Genomic DNA, 16,958 nt, shown 5'->3' on the forward strand with positions numbered 1-16,958 from the left:
GCCACAACTACTGAAGCCCGTGCACCTAGAGCCCGTGCTCTGCAACAAGAGAAGCCACCACAATGAGAAGCCCGCGCACCGCAACGAAGAGTATCCCCCGCTTGCCACAACTAGAGAAACCCCGCGCCCAGCAACGAAGACCCAACGCAGCCAAAACTAAATAAATAAATTTATAAAAAATAAATAAATTAATAAATTTTTTAAAAAAATGGATTCTGACACATGCTACAACATGGATAAATCTTGAAAACATTACACTAAGTGAAATGACCCAGACACAAAAAGGACAAATACTGTGTGATTGCACTTATGTGATATACCTAGAATAGGGAAATTCATAGAGACAGAAAGTAGAACGGAGGTCACCTGGGGCTGAGGTGAGAGTGGAATGGAGAATTACTGTTTATTGGGAACAGAGTTTCTGTTTGGGATAATCAAAAAGTTTTGAAAACCGATAGTGGTGATGGTTGCATACAACACTGTGAATGTAATTAATGTCAATGAACTGCACACTTTTAAATGGTTAAAGTGATAAATATCTTACACACAATAAAAAAATAATTTTAAAAAATGGGCAGAAGGCTCGAGTAGACACTTCACCAAAGAAGACACACAAATGACTGATAAGGACATGAAAAAGTGCTCACCATCATTAGTCATTAGGGAAATGCAAACTAATAGTGCAAAGAAATACCACTACACATCCACTATAATGACTATAATCAAAAAGACAGATAATAGCAAGTGTTGGTGAGGATGTGGAGAAACTGGAACCCTCACACATTGCTGGTAGGATTGTAAAATGGTATAGCCACTTTGGAAAATTGTTTGGCTATGTTTTAAAAAGTTAAACATAAGCTTACTGCAAGACTCAGCAAGTCCACGCCTAGCAATTCACCCAAGAGAAATGAAAATATATCTCCACACAAAGACGTGTACACATGTTCACAGCAGCTTCATTCACAACAGCTAAAAACTGGAAACAACCCAAATGTCCATCAACTAATAAATGGATAAAAGGAATGCTGCATAGCCATACAATAGGCTACTACTGGGACATAAATATAAATGAAATATTGATACATGCCAGAACATGGCTTTACCTCAAAACGATTACGCTAAGTGAAAGAAGCCAGATGCAAAAGACTTCAGGTTGTAAGATTCCATTTATACAAAATGTTCAGAAAAGACAAATTATTTATAGAGACAGAAAGCAGATTAGTGGTTGCCTGGGTCTGGGGTGGAAGGAGGGATTATCGGCAAACAGGCTTATATAAATTTGAGGAGTGACTGAAAGGTTTTACAACTGAACTGTGTTGATGGTTGCACAATTCTGTTAATTTGCTACAAATCACTGAATTGTACACTTACAATGGGTGGATTTTTGTGGCTTTTAAGTTATACCTCAATAAAGCTGTTAAAATAAATAAATACAAATCTGACATTGAAAAAAAATGAGTCTTGATTTCAGGAAACATAACTTAAAAAAAAATGAGTCTTGATTTCAGGAAGCATAACTAAAATACAATATCCAGGGAATTCCCTGGTGGTCCAGTGGTTAGGACTCCACGTTTTCACTGCGGAGGGAGCGGGTTCGGTCCCTGGATGGGGAACTAACATCCCACAAGCTGCGTGGCACAGCCAAAAAAAAAAAAAAAAAAAAAAATACAATCTCCGTGATGTGAAATAAAGATTTTCCTTAATCTACCATATATCTTTTATTCATACATTTTCAAACTACACATGTAGGATACTGACATTATTCAGTGACGTTAGCCCAGGCCCTAAATGATCTTAAGCTTTCTGAATTAAATTCTGTGGTCCCTGTGACTGCTCAATAAAAAGCAGTACATTTACAAACTCTAAAAATAGACAATATTGCCTTTTTATTGGGTTCATTTTAGAGAAAAATAAAGCAATAAAAGGGAGTCTGAGAAGCAATTCACATCCCTAGATTGTCTGAGTAATAAACTGTATTATATATAATCATTATGACCCAGAAACATTTAATCTGAAGCAGCAAAGGCCAACCTAGTAATTGATTTAATAGCTGTCTTCAGCTACATGAAGGGTATTACAGGGAAACTATATGACTGGTTCTCCTCTCTTTCCCTTGAGAGCCAAACAAAACAAAAGTGATTTAGTGATCAGCAAGGTACACTGAGATTAAACACAAATAACACTGACAGTAACTGCTATCAAATACTGGAATACATTTAATATATTTGTTCAAGCTGTTTCCTTGGCAATCCTTAAGACTAGACAAGACAGACAGCTTTGGTCTTAACACAGTACTGCTTGGGAGGGAGGCATTAGACATGGAACAGGTCTGTGGAAAGGAATGCAGCCCACCTGACTTCCACACGCCTTACCTCGATATCCCGATTCAGTTGCTTCACTATGGCAGTTATGTTTCTGATGTGCTCCTCCAAGAAAAGCCTGGCCAAGCGGTCGCCTCCCCCTTTGTTTTGCATTTTCTGCAAGCTGTTGACGATGTCGTCTTTGATCCTGAAGGCATGCTCCACGAGGGCGGCCGTGGTTTTCTCATGGCAGAGGATCCTGTCTTCCAGTTGCTCCACTAGGCTTACAGATGAGTAGGGTGCCATGGTCAGGGACTGGCTGTGTCGGGGCATCGTTCTAACTCGCCTACGAAGGGAGCCCCACGTTACTAGGGTTGTCAATTGGGAAAAAGTCATTTTTAAAGCCAGATTCAAGACTTCCCAGAAAAGGAGAGGCAAATTATCTATCCCTACAAGCTAAATGGGATTTGAGGCAGGGTTTCTACCCCCAGAGAGTTTTCTTGGTGAGCCAGGCAGCAACTTTAAACAATGGTCCCCAGAGAGTTAAGTGTGCAGCTAGCAGGCTCCATGACCTCCCAAAGCAAGAGGCTGGAGGATCAAAGCTTATTAACAAAATTGCCGGACCTGCCCTTCTCCTCCCTCCCTCTAAAGCAGGGGCTACAAATTCAAATGCCTACAAGGGTCAGGCAGGGGACATAAATGAGTGAAGCACACCACAGAGAAAACACTAGGGAGTGGTGGGGACTTTGGAGAACTGACAGGGCATTCCTCAACTAAAGGGAGCCACAATTCTGCTCCACTCATGAGTGACCATCTGGGAATGCAGATCCATTTTTCCAGATCATGTGATATTTCAAGAAGAGGCAGGAAATGTAGCCTTGTATGTGAAGTCACCTGATTTTTTAAAATGTTAACAATTCATTAAAAAAGTATTTAAGATGATCCAGGCCAAACAATGTACTTCTAGGAGCCAATTTTGGCCTATGGACACCCCACTTCTGATTTAAAAGGGTTAGCTGGGACTTCCCTGGTGGTGCAGTGGTTAAGAATCCACCTGCCAATGCAGGGGACACGGGTTTGAGCCCTGGTCTGGGAAGATCCCACATGCCGCGGAGCAACTAAGCCTGTGCGCCGCAACTACTGAGCCTGCTCTCTAAAGCCCATGAGCCACAACTACTGAGCCTGCGTGCCACAGCTACTGAAGCCCGCGTGCCTAGAGCCCGTGCTCCACAACAAGAGAAGCCACCGCAATGAGAAGCCCACGCACTGCAACGAAGAGTAGCCCCCGCTCGCCGCAACTAGAGAAAGCCTGTGCACAGCAACAAAGACCCAACACAGCCAAAAATAAATAAATAAATAAATAAATTTATTTATTTTTAAAAATAATAATAAAAATAAATAAAAGGGTTAGCAGAGGGACTTCCCTGGTGGTGCAGTGGTTAAGACTCTGCGCTCCGAATGCAGGGGGCCCAAGTTCAATCCCTGGTCAGGGAACTCAATCCCACATGCATGCTGCAACTAAGTTTGTGTGCCGCAACTAAGGAGCCCACCTGCCGCAACTAAGACCCAGCACAACCAAACAAATAAATATTTTTTAAAATAAATAAATAAAAGGGTTAGCAGGGGCATCAGCCCCCAAACCTCCAGAGGTACATTTCACTGTTGACCAGAAGTGCAACTGTACTGAAGGGCTACTGTGAAATCTCCACCTGTCAGGGTCACTGAATAGTCCACAGTATCCTATAAGTCAGAAGCCAGAGAGGGGACACAACAGTACTACTCTTGCCCTTGAAAAAAGTCACTGTTGGATAAAGTAACAGCCACAAGGATTCTTTTATAATGATCACACCCACTAGCAGCCCTCATGGAATTGGTGGAAAGAAAAAGTATACCTTAGATGCATATTTTCCATATATTATACCTTTCCTCGGTGACAAGAGAAGGAAATACAGGGCTCCGTTGGGCCATTTTCTTTTTAATAATTCACATCTGTTGAAAAAATAAGCATTAAATTAATTAACGGTTTATATCTAGAACTTAAATGACCTCTAAAGCTTATTATTAATTTACTAAGGGGATCAAAAATTATGCTGCCATGCTGATCAATTATATTATTAAATACCTTATATCTTATATACAATAGAAACAGAAGATGTCTCTAAATAAGGAGAAAAGAATCAAACATCAAAATGCTTCTGATAGATAGATCAACAAGGACTGTCAAATGGAGTTTCCTTAAGTTTTCTCACCCCATATCTGCATCTCAAGCTTGAGAAACCACTTTTAAAGAAACAACATAGTTTCTTCAATAGGCTTAGTCAGTCCTGTACTTCTCCACAGGAATGTACAGGACACTACGTTAGGAAATTTGATCTCAGCAAATTTAGTAAATTCCGTAGCAAATTAAGAGCATTATTTAAAAATTAATCTTAATAAAACAATGCATGATCAATGGGATCTGATTTGGGGGAACTTATCTATCCACTAAGAGAATGAGAATGATACTCTTCATTAAAACCTTAAAACTGAAAGCAATTATACTCCAATACAGACATTTAAAAAATAAAAAATAAAAAAATAAACCTTGAAACTGTATCATAAGATATAATCATTCATCTTACATCAGGCATATATAAGGAAGAGTTGGTCATCACAATGCATTAGAAATCTGAACAAAATTGGATGGTTTTAAAAATATCTCATTACTGGAGATTGGTTCAAGATGGCGGAGTAGAAGGACGTGCGCTCACTCCCTCTTGCGAGAGCACAGGAATCACAACTAACTGCTGAACAATCATCGACAGGAAGACACTGGAACTCACCAAAAAAGATACCCCACATCCAAAGACAAAGGAGAAGCTGCAGTGAGACAGTAGGAGGGGCGCAATCACAATAAAATCAAATCCCATAACCACTGGGTGGGTGACTCACAAACTGGAGAACACTTATACCACAGAAGTCCACCCACTGGAGTGAAGGTTCTGAGCCCCACGTCAGGCTTCCCAAACTGGGGGTCCGGCAACGGGAGAAGGAATTACCAGAGAATCAGACTTTGAAGGCTACTGGGATTTGATTGCAGGGCTTTGACAGGACAGGGGGAAACAGACTCCACTCTTGAAGGTCACACACGAAGTAGTGTGCGCAACAGGACCCAGGGGGAAGGAGCAGTGACCCCATAGGAGACTGAACCAGACCTACCTGCTAGTGTTGGAGGGTCTCCTGCAGAGGCGGGGGGCGGCTGTGGCTCACCGCGGGGACAAGGACACTGGCAGCAGAAGTTCTGGGAAGTACTCCTTGGCGTGAGCCCTCCTGGAGTCCGCCATTAGCCCCACCAAAGAGCCTGCAGGCTCCAGTGCTGGGTCGCCTCAGGCCAAACAACCAACAGGGAGGGAACTCAGCCCCACCCATCATCAGACAAGTGGATTAAAGTTTTACTGATCTCTGCCCACCAGAGCAAAACCCAGCTCTACCCACCACCAGTCCCTCCCATCAGGAAGCTTGCACAGGCCTCTTAGATAGCCTCATCCACCAGAGGGCAGACAGAAGAAGCAAGAAGAACTACAGTCCTGCAGCCTGTGGAAAGAAAACCACATTCACAGAACGACAGACAAAATGAAAAGGCAGAGGACTATGTACCAGATGAAGGAGCAAGATAAAACCCCAGAAAAACAGCTAAATGAAGTGGAGGTAGGCGATCTACCAGAAAAAGAACTCAGAATAATGACAGTGAAGGTGACCCAGGACCTCGGAAAAAGAATGGAGGCAAAGATCGAGAAGATGCAAGAAATGTTTAACAAAGACCGAGAAGAATTAAAGAACAAACAAACAGAGATTAACAATACAATAACTGAAATGAAAAACACAGTAGAAGGAATCAACAGCAGAATAACTGAGGCAGAAGAACAGATAAGTGACCTGGAAGACAGAATGACAGAATTCATTGCCGCAGAACAGAATAAGAAAAAAGAATGAAAAGAAATGAAGACACCAACATTCGCATTATAGGGGTGCCAGAAGGAGAAGAGAGAGAGAAAGGACCCGAGAAAATATTTGAAGAGATTATAGTCGAAAACTTCCCTAACATGGGAAAGGAAATAGCCACCCAAGTCGAGGAAGCACAGAGAGTCCCAGGCAGGATAAACCCAAGGAGAAACACGCCGAGACACATAGTAATCAAATTGACAAAAACTAAAGACAAAGAAAAATTATTAAAAGCACCAAGGGAAAAATGACAAATAACATACAAGGGAACTCCAATAAGGTTAACAGCTGATTTCTCAGCAGAAACTCTATAAGCCAGAAGGGAGTGGCATGATATACTTAAAGTGATGAAAGGGAAGAACATATAACCAAGATTACTCTAACCGGCAAGGATGTCATTCAGATTCAGCAGAGAAATCAAAAGCTTTACAGACTAGCAAAAGCCAAGAGAATTCAGCACCACCAAACCAGCTCTACAACAAACGCTAAAGGAACTTCTCTAAGTGGGAAACATAAGAGAAGAAACGGAGCTACAAAAACAAACCCAAAACAATTAAGAAAATAGTAATAGGAACATACATATTGCTAATTACCTTAAATGTGAATGGATTAAATGCTCCAACCAAAAGACACAGGCTTGCTCAATTGATACAGAAACAAGACCCATATATATGCTGTCTACAAGAGATCCACTTCAGACCTAGGGACACATACAGACTGAAAGTGAGGGGATGGAAAAAGATATTCCATGCAAATGGAAATCAAAAGAAAGCTGGAGTAGCAATACTCATATCAGATAAAATAGACTTTAAAATAAAGAATGTTACAAGAAACAAAGAAGGACACTACATAATGATCAAGGGATCAATCCAAGAAGAAAATATAACAATTATAAATATATATGCACCCAACATAGGAGCACCTCAATACATAAGGCAAATGCTAACAGCTATAAAAGAAGAAATTGACAGTAACACAATAATAGTGGGGGATGTTAACACCTCACTTACACCAATGGACAGATCATCCAAACAGAAAATTAATAAGGAAACACAAGCTGTAAATGACACAATAAACCAGATACATTTAATTGACATTTATAGGACATTCCATCCAAAAACAGCAGATTACACTTTCTTCTCAAGTGCACACAGAACATTCTCCAGGACAGATCATATCTTGGGTCACAAATCAAGCCTTGGTAAATTTAAGAAAATTGAAATCATACCAATGATTTCCTTGATTTGATTGAAATCATATCAATCATATCTTTTCTGACCACAATGCAATGAGATTAGAAATAAATTACAGGGAAAAAATGTAAGAAACACAAACACATGGAGGATAAACAACACTTTACTAAATAACCAAGAGATCACTGAAGAAATCAAAGAGGAAATCAAAAAATACCTAGAGACAAATGACAATGAAAACACGACGATCCAAAACTGATGGGATTCAGCGAAAGCAGTTCTAAGAGGGAAGTTTGTAGCAATACAATCCTACCTCAAGAAACAAGAAAAATCTCAAATAAACAATCTAACGTTACACCTAAAGGAACTAGAGAAAGAAGAACAAACAAAACCCAAAGTTAGTAGAGGGAAAGAAATCATAAAGATCAGAGCAGAAATAAATGAAATAGAAACAAAGAAAACAATAGCAAAGACCAGTAAAACTAAAAGCTGGTTCTTTGAGAAGATAAACAAAATTGATAAACCTTTAGTCAGACTCATCAAGAAAAAGAGGGAGAGGACTCAAATCAATAAAATTAGAAATGAAAAAAGAGAAGTTACAACGGACACCGCAGAAACACAAAGCATCAAAAGAGACTACTACAAGCAATTCTATGCCAATAAAATGGACAACCTGGAAGAAATGGACAAATTCTTAGAAAGGTATAACCTTCCAAGACTGAACCAGGAAGAAATAGAAAATATGAACAGACCAATCACAAACAATGAAATTGAAATTGTGATTAAAAATCGTCCAACAAACAGAAGTCCAGGACTAGACAGCTTCACAGGTGAATTCTATCAAACATTTAGAGAAGCGCTACCACCCATCCTTCTCAAACTCTTCCCAAAAACTGCAGAGGAAGGGATAATCCCAAACTCATTCTACAAGGCCACCATCACCCTGATACCAAAACCAGACAAAGGTACTACAAAAAAAGAAAATTACAGACCAGTATCACCGAGGAATACAGACGCAAAAATCCTCAACAAAATACTAGCAAACAGAATCCAACAACACATTAAAAGGGTCATACACCATGATCAAGTGGGATTTATCCCAGGGATGCAAGGATCCTTCAATATATGCAAATCAATCAATGTGGTACACCATATTAACAAACTGAAGGATAAAAACCATATGATCATCTCAATAGATGCAGAAAAAGCTTTTGACAAAATTCAACACCCATTTATGATAAAAACTCTCCAGAAAGTGGGCATAGAGGTAACCTACCTCAACATAATAAAGGTCACAGATGACAAACCCACAGGAAACATCATTCTCAATGGTGAAAAACTGAAAGCATTTCCTCTAAGATCAGGAACGAGACAAGGATGTCCACTCTCACCACTATTATTCAACATAGTTTTGGAAGTCCTAGCCACGGCAATCAAAGAAGAAAAAGAAATAAAAAGAATACAAATTGGAAAAGAAGAAGTAAAACTGTCACTGTTTGCAGATGACATGATACTATACATAGAGAATCCTAAAGATGCCACCAGAAAACTACTAGAGTTAATCAATGAATTTGGTAAAGTTGCAGGATACAAAATTAATGCACAGAAATCTCTTGCATCCCTATACACTAACAATGAAAGATCAGAAAGAGAAATTAAGGAAACAATCCCATTCACCACTGCAACAAAAAGAATAAAATACCTAGGAATAAACATAACTAAGGAGGTAAAAGACCTGTACTCAGAAAACCATAAGACACTGATGAAAGAAATCAAAGATGACACAAAACAGATGGAAAGAAATACCATGTTCTTGGATTGCAAGAATCAATATTGTGAAAATGACTATATTACCCAAAGCAATCTTCAGATTCAATGCAATCCCTATCAAATTACCAATGGCATTTTTTACAGAACTAGAACAAAAAATCTTAAAATTTGTATGGAGACACAAAAGACCCCGAATAGCCAAAGCAATCTTGAGAGAAAAAAACAGAGTTGGAAGAATCAGACTCCCTGATTTCAGACTATACTACAAAGCTACAGTAATCAAGGCAATATGGTACTGGCACAAAAACAGAAATATAGATCAATGGAACAGTATAGAAAGTCCAGAGACAAACCCATGCACCTATGGTGAACTAATCTATGACAAAGGAGGCAAGGATATACAATGGAGAAAAGACAGTCTCTTCAATAAGTGGTGCTGGGGAAACTGGACAGCTACATGTAAAAGAATGAAATTAGAACACTCCCTAACACCATAACAAAAATAAACTCAAAATGGATTAAAATCTAAATGTAAGACGGGACACTATAAAATTCTCAGAGGAAAACATAGGAAGAACAGTCTTTGACATAAATCACAGCAAGATCTTTTTTGACCCACCTGCTAGAATAATGGAAATAAAAACAAAAATAAACAAATGGGACCTAATGAAACTTAAAAGCTTTTGCACAGCAATGGAAACCATAAACAAAAGGAAAAGACAACCCTCAGAATGGGAGAAAATATTTGCAAACGAATCAATGGACAAAGGATTATCTCCAAAATATATAAATAGCTCATGCAGCTCAATATTAAAAAAACAAACAACCCAATCCAAAAATGGGCAGAAGACCTAAACAGACATTTCTCCAAAGAAGACATACAGATGGCCAAGAAGCACATGAAAAGTTGCTCAACATCACTAATTATCAGAGAAATGCAAATCAAAACTACAATGAGATATCACCTCACACTAGTTAGAATGGGCATCATCAGAAAATCTACAAACAACAAATGCTGGAGAGGGTGTGGAGAAAAGGAAACCCTCTTGCATTGTTGGTGGGAATGTAATTGATACAGCCACTATGGAGAACAGTATGGAAGTTCCTTAAAAAACTAAAAATAGAATTACCATATGACCCAGCAATCCCACTACTGGGCATATACCCAGAGAAAACCATAATTCAAAAAGACACATGCACCCCAACATTCATTGCAGCACTATTTACAATAGCCAGGTCATGGAAGCAGCCTAAATGCCCATCAACAGACGAATGGATAAAGAAGTTGTGGTACATATATACAATGGAATATTACTCAGCCATAAAAAGAATGAAATTGGGTCATTTGTAGAGACGTGGATGGACCGAGAGACTGTCACACAGAGTGAAGTAAGTCAGAAAGAGAAAAACAAATACCATATATTTAACGCCTATATGTGGAATCTAGAAAAATGGTACAGATGAACCAATTTGCAAGGCATAAATAGAGACACAGATGTAGAGAAGAAACGTATGGACACCAAGGAGGGAAAGCGGGGGGTTGGGGGGTGGGATGAACTGGGAGACTGGGATTGACATATATACACTAATATGTATAAAATAGATAACTAATAAGAACCTGCTATATAAAAAATAAATAAAATAAAATTCAAAAAAAATTTCATTACTTAGGTTTCTCAATACTGTTGTTAATTGCCTTAAAACAATGCCTAGTAACTGTAATCTGATTCAGTAATTAGTTCTCATTTACTTGTTGGATTAAAAAAGCATTTCTGATTGAAACCATTGTTTTGGCATCATCTATCCAGTATGTTATTCTTAGAGTTTCAAAATGTGAACATTTGACTTTTCTAGACAAAGAATTTTGAATTTAAACAAAATGCATTTAAGAAAAAAAATGATTCAGGCCAAACAAGCTACAATGCCAAAGGAGTTCTTCAATATTAAAGATAATAATTTTTGCCATTTAGACTACAAAAATTAAGCCAGTGTGAAAGACGTTAATATTTAGAATCACACAATCTTTACAATTTTAAAGTTGTAAAATCCCTTAGCTGAAGTATTAATCTATAGAATAACCCAACCTGAGAGACATTTGGCATCTATTACGTAGACAACCTAAACAGGTAAGATAAAAATCCCCTCCCTCAAGGGCTTCACAGCCTACAGAGAAAGGTAGACACCCCAACCAACCAGGAAACACTGGGATAACTGGCTAACTAATCATATGAACAGAAACGCATGGGGAGAAAACACTAACTCAAAAAGTTATATTCACCCTTATGTCCACTGCAGCATTATTTAAAATAGCCAAAATATGGACACTACCTAAGTGTGATGAATAGATAATGTGAGATATATATACACACACACACACACACACATATACATACATACATGCACGGTGGAATACTATTCAGCCAGAAAAAAAGAATAAAATCTTGTCATTTGCAACTGTATGATCTTACTTTAAATCTTAAAAAACAAAACAAACACACAAAAACCCCACCAAACTTATAGATACAGAAAACGGAATGATGGTTGCCAGAGCCAGGCACTGGGAAGTAGGCAAAATGGGTGAAGGGGGTCAAAGGAACAGGCTTGCAGCTATAAAATAAATAAGCCATAGGAATGTAATGTCAGCATGAGGACTACAGTTAATAATACTGTATTGCATATTTGAAAGATCCTAAGAAAGTAAATCTTAAAAGTTCTCATCATACACACAAAAGATTTTGTAACTATGTGTGCTGACCAATATGACAACCAGACTTATTGTGGTGATCATTTTGTAATATATACAAATATAGAGCCGTTATGTTGTATACCTGAGACTAATATAAAGCTATATGTCAATTATACTTCAATGTAAAAAAAAAAAAATTTTAACATTTAAAAAAAAAAAAAAAACATGGGGAGGAAAAAGGGAGAGGGCTTTGTTTTTTTCCTGGGTAGCAACTAGCTCAGGGAAGAACTGATGAGAATGAGTAGGAGTTCCCAAAGTAGAGAACAGAGAGGTTGTGCCATACTTTCTCTCTGCCACACTCCGGGATTACCTCTACTTCCTTTACTCTCAACACACCCCAGCCTAACCCCTTCTTCAGCCTCATCCTTGGCCATTCCGTACCAGAGCCCACTTAACTCTAACCTTCCCCATAGCCACCCCACCTACCACTGTCCTTCAGCATGTCATGCACGTTGCTGCCATCATACCTTTGCCTGTGTGCTCTATCAGAAATGCCCTTCCCATCTCTGCCTGCCGAGAAAACTCGTACTAATCCTGTAAAGCCCCACCAGCCCTTCAATTCAATAAAATGGCTCCCTCGTGTGTATCCTTTAGCTCTTTATTCTGTGTGTTTTATACTACTTACTATGTCCTATTATTTTTAGCTGTTTAATAGTCTGTCTCCCCTACTAACTTATACGCTCCTTCAGGGCGTGTTTCAAATCCTAACGGACACAGAGCTGACCTACAAGAATCCACACAATGAGAGCATGATTAGCGTTCCAGTATCAGAAATTGCAGCAATAAAGGCACTAGAGAACATGGTTTAGTTAAAAGTGTAGTTCTCTACTGAGACCGAATCCCAAACATTAGCCACTCAATATAATACCTGGGAATGAATGGAGACCTTTGCAATGCCTTTTTCTGAAAGTCATTTCATCCACCTGGAATTATCCTGCCTGAGCTACAGAAGCCCAGCTACATCCCCTTTCTGAAAAAGGAGTCTACCCACCACTCATTGTCTGAGATTGCTTTTCAATAACACACCTCCCTGTGACAAACCAAGCACTATGCACTCTCTGTGAGAGAAAATGCCATTCACATGGCATGAGTCCCCAACACACACTGAGGTCTGTTCAGAATTGGTGCCCTTTTCATGAGCGTGGCGGGCAAGTGTTTATCTGTTAGGTCTCTTGGTTGGTTAGTATCATGATTCTTTGCCAGAACAAAGGGATCTATATTCCTAATGAATAAGGATTAAAAATAAATGTCACTGGATTAAGTGACTTCTCAAAAATTGTTTTCAGATCTTCCCATTAATTCTGGCTCCCTTGCCTGAGGTCATCAGCTCTTGCACGTTTATAAATCTCATCTCTAGCACCACAAGTGGGTCTGCAACACTATCAGGCAGGTCTGGGTCGTACACTGTTTTGATTGTGCCGTATTTTGCTGTTATAATATCAATCTCCAGTTTATGAGTTTCAAAACTTGGAGAAATCAGGGGAAGGGGCAGGTAGGTAAAGCAAAGACAGAAGAATTGAAAGAAATAAGAGAAAGTAAAATTACGGTGCCCCAAATATACAATAGATCAACAGAATTTGGAGGTTAAAAGAAGAGTAAAGGGAAATGCTATTATCTAAACCAAGACATTTATTTGTGATGATAAGGATTCTGAGATATTCTCAGATACATATATAGTTTTTAATGACAAAAGGAAACATGAATCCCAATAAATTGTTCTATTTTTGTAAGTAAGATGACACTGGGTAGAAATACCTACATATCATCTTAACGTAAAATGATACATGAACTTAACAAATTAAAATGACAATTTTTACGGAAACATTAAAATTTAGTTTTTCAGTTTACAATTACGATACAGCACTGATGTGTTCTGCTGAGTGTCAGAATTAAAAAAATATGCAGAGCATTTATGAATTAAGTGGTTGTAATGTGGTGGTGGGGAAAAAAAAAGCTGATTTCCTTATAGTTAAAAATAGAGTGAAAGGAGAGAGGGCGGAGAACAGTGGAAGGCGTGTCTAGGAAGACAGATGGGAGTGTTTCTTAACTGATCTCTGAGGCCAGGCTCAGGCTTGGACTCTGTCCTGGGGCAGCAAGGACTGATCAGGGATGGGAAACTCAAGGGCAGTGACCAGCCAGCGGTGAGAGCATCTCAGAACAGGGGAGGGGTTGCAGTGGCCGATGCTGGACCAGGAATCCCTCCTGGGAGGGACAGGATGGGGCCCGGGAGGGAGGAGGGGCTGAGGGTCCCCTCAGAGCCTCTTTACTCCTTTCTCTCCATTGCTATTCAGCTCCTCTCCCTCCCCTCTCACTGCCTCCTCTCGTTTGATTTTCTTTCTCTTTTCCTCCCACTCACCCCTCTCCATTCATCTTCCTTTGCTCTTTCCCTCTTCTTAACTTTCTCTTTCCACAGTCCATTTTCCTTCCCTCTACCATCTCTCCTTTCCCTCCTTTGCTCTCTCCCTTTCCACAGCTACAGTCCAACATACTTTTCCATCATGGAAGACATGGGTGGTGGGGTCAGGAAGGTCCTTATTTGAAGCCTGGCTTCCCCGGTAACTATGATCCTAGTGGGCTTGTCGCGTTGGGGACCACAGAACTAATAGCTGCTCCCTCTTTGGAGTGTTGACCCCATGTCAGGCACTCATGCAGCTTGTCTGTGGGCATTAACGGGATTCATCCTCACAATCATTCGTGAAGTGTCTGATCTTATCACCTCCATTTAACCAGAGGAAACAGAGACCTAGAAATGTTCAGCAACTGGCCCGATGTCACAGGAAGGAAGAGAGCAGGGATCTGAGCCTAGGGCCCCGGGCTTTTCATCAGCAGGCACCACCCATAGAGAGGTGGTGGGGTGTCCAGAACAGAGTCTGGCCTCGGGGCACTGGATATGCTTCCAAAAAGGGCTGATCCTTTCTCTTCCCTGCTTAATGTCCTTTCATCACACCTGACAAAATATATCTGTTTTTTAAAGTAAAACTTTATATAAAAGGTTCAGCAAATACAGTATTCATTTGTTTAAAGCCCTATTATATTGTTTATTGTGGTGGGTTAGTGGGGAAATCATTAGGTACTTGCTATCACCCTTTCATTTGGCCAAAGCTGTTCCTCCGGCACCGATGTGTGCTGAGGTTACAGCTGGACTGAAGCCATGCTACTGTCACTTGTGTTTTTGAAACCAGAGCACATACATGAAAAAAACAATTTGTGGGAATTCCCTGGCGGTCCACTGGTTAGGACTCTGCACTCTCACTGCCAAGGGCCCGAGTTTGATCCCTGGTCACAGAACTAAGGCCCCACAAGCCTCGCAGCACAAGCCACACACAAACACACACACACACACACACACACAAACTGCAACACACATAATTTGTATGAAGAAATTTGGAACATTTTAAAAAACACCTTTCCTTAAACTGAAAAATGCTTTTTGTGCTTAATAAAGTAATATAATTTAAAAATTTAGGCTCTACATAAAGGTATGAAGAATAAATTGAAAATCACCACTCAAGAGAGTGCTGATATTTACATCAATTTACCTTGTTTTAAGATCTCTCTTCAGGATACATATAATTTTCCTTTATGAAAAAAAATGAAATCTTACTCTATACTACGTGTACCCTGCATTTCCTAAATAACACTATATCCTGAACATCTTTCTGTCAATATATAAAGATACATATCACAATTTTTAATGCCTGCATAATATTCCATTAAATGGACCTATCATACTCGTTAGGCAGCCCCTGACTGATGGATATCTACACTGAAATACTATTTATGATCCGGGTTTAGTTCAACTTTTTGGTCTCTTGTTTTCCTTTTCTTTCCTTTGTTCTACAAAATGACACAGGTAGTATAAAAAGTCAGTGGGGCAGATTGCAAGCTACTTTCAAAACTGAAGTTAAGGTGAGACACTGACAAGGAAACCTAAAGAATCAAGAAGGGATGAAATCAGCAGATCTGTAAGAACAACCCAAGATACTGCCAATACTCCCAACGGAAACAAGGCAAACAGTCATCACACCTGTGCTTACTGGCTCACTGTCAGTCTTTGGCTCTATACTGTGAGCTCCATGAGGGGCTGTACTGTCCACAGCTCAATCCCAAGCACCTGGCCCATAGCTGATCAATAAGTGTTTGCTGGATGAATGAATCTCAAGGATAGATGACTACAATGAAGTCATTTCAAAATGCTGAATTTAATCTATTGAATTATATTCCAACTAGAGAATTAATGGGCAACCAGAAAGGGAGATGGGACACACAGCATGTCTAGTAAAAGCAGAGTATATGGAGAGGCAAAATTGATCAGTGTTTCCAAGAACCTAAGAAACTGGGGTAGCAGGAAGAACCCTGTTACGGAGAGGGATGCATGAAGCTGTCCGGGCTCAGTGACACTGGCCACTAAGATGATCCTCTCACTCCTCTTGCCTGAGCCCGCACTCACCCAGCACATCATTCAGCTTCCCATGTGGATGTGCATAAAAGCAGAAAACACAGGAATCAGCAAACTCGAGCCCCAGGCTAACTGCCAGCTTCTCTTCTCATCATGAATTAATACTCTGACGTGGCACCTCCGATGAGAACTGGACTTGGGTAAGTCAGTCTTCTGAAATCTGAAGGTCTCTGACTGCCCTAACAGTGCTGAACATTTAAACCATGACACTGAAACATGGTACCTATTGTGAAGGCCAGATTCCTGCATAGGTGGCCCCATGCTCCTCACCTCCGGGAATTCATACCTGTGTAAACCACTCCCCTGAGTGTGGTGGGACCTGGGACTTGCTCCTAACCAACAGAATACAGCAGAGACCAGCCAAGTGGCAGTCACCTGGACCCCGTCAGTAGGTGCAGTCAGCTGGGATTCTGACACCAAATTATATAGGGTATACTTCTGGTTACTGGGAAAAGAATATTTATTTCATAATCTAACTTTTAAGTCATTTTAATAGATATAGATTAATC

At 39.8% G+C, this 16,958-nt stretch overlaps 1 protein-coding gene across 4 annotated transcripts in view; it reads right to left on the reverse strand.

Moving 5' to 3' along the window:
* The window catches only part of FAM81A (family with sequence similarity 81 member A), a 78,565-nt gene that overhangs the window by 49,305 nt on the left and 12,302 nt on the right, over positions 1–16,958 (reverse strand). For 2 of the 4 annotated variants that reach the window (XM_059913158.1, XM_059913160.1), the window contains exons 2-3: positions 4,222–4,289; positions 2,373–2,646 (exon numbers count right to left, since the gene is read on the reverse strand). In XM_059913158.1, coding sequence (XP_059769141.1) covers positions 2,373–2,646; positions 4,222–4,268 — 321 coding nt within the window. In that variant the 5' untranslated portion in view covers positions 4,269–4,289. Of the gene's footprint in view, positions 1–2,372; positions 2,647–4,192; positions 4,290–5,498; positions 5,665–16,958 lie in introns of all 4 variants that reach the window. The other 2 variants (XM_059913159.1, XM_059913162.1) reach the window with 2 other exon arrangements.

Source organism: Balaenoptera ricei, chromosome 2 (genome assembly GCF_028023285.1).
Source record: "Balaenoptera ricei isolate mBalRic1 chromosome 2, mBalRic1.hap2, whole genome shotgun sequence".
NCBI lineage: Eukaryota > Metazoa > Chordata > Mammalia > Artiodactyla > Balaenopteridae > Balaenoptera > Balaenoptera ricei.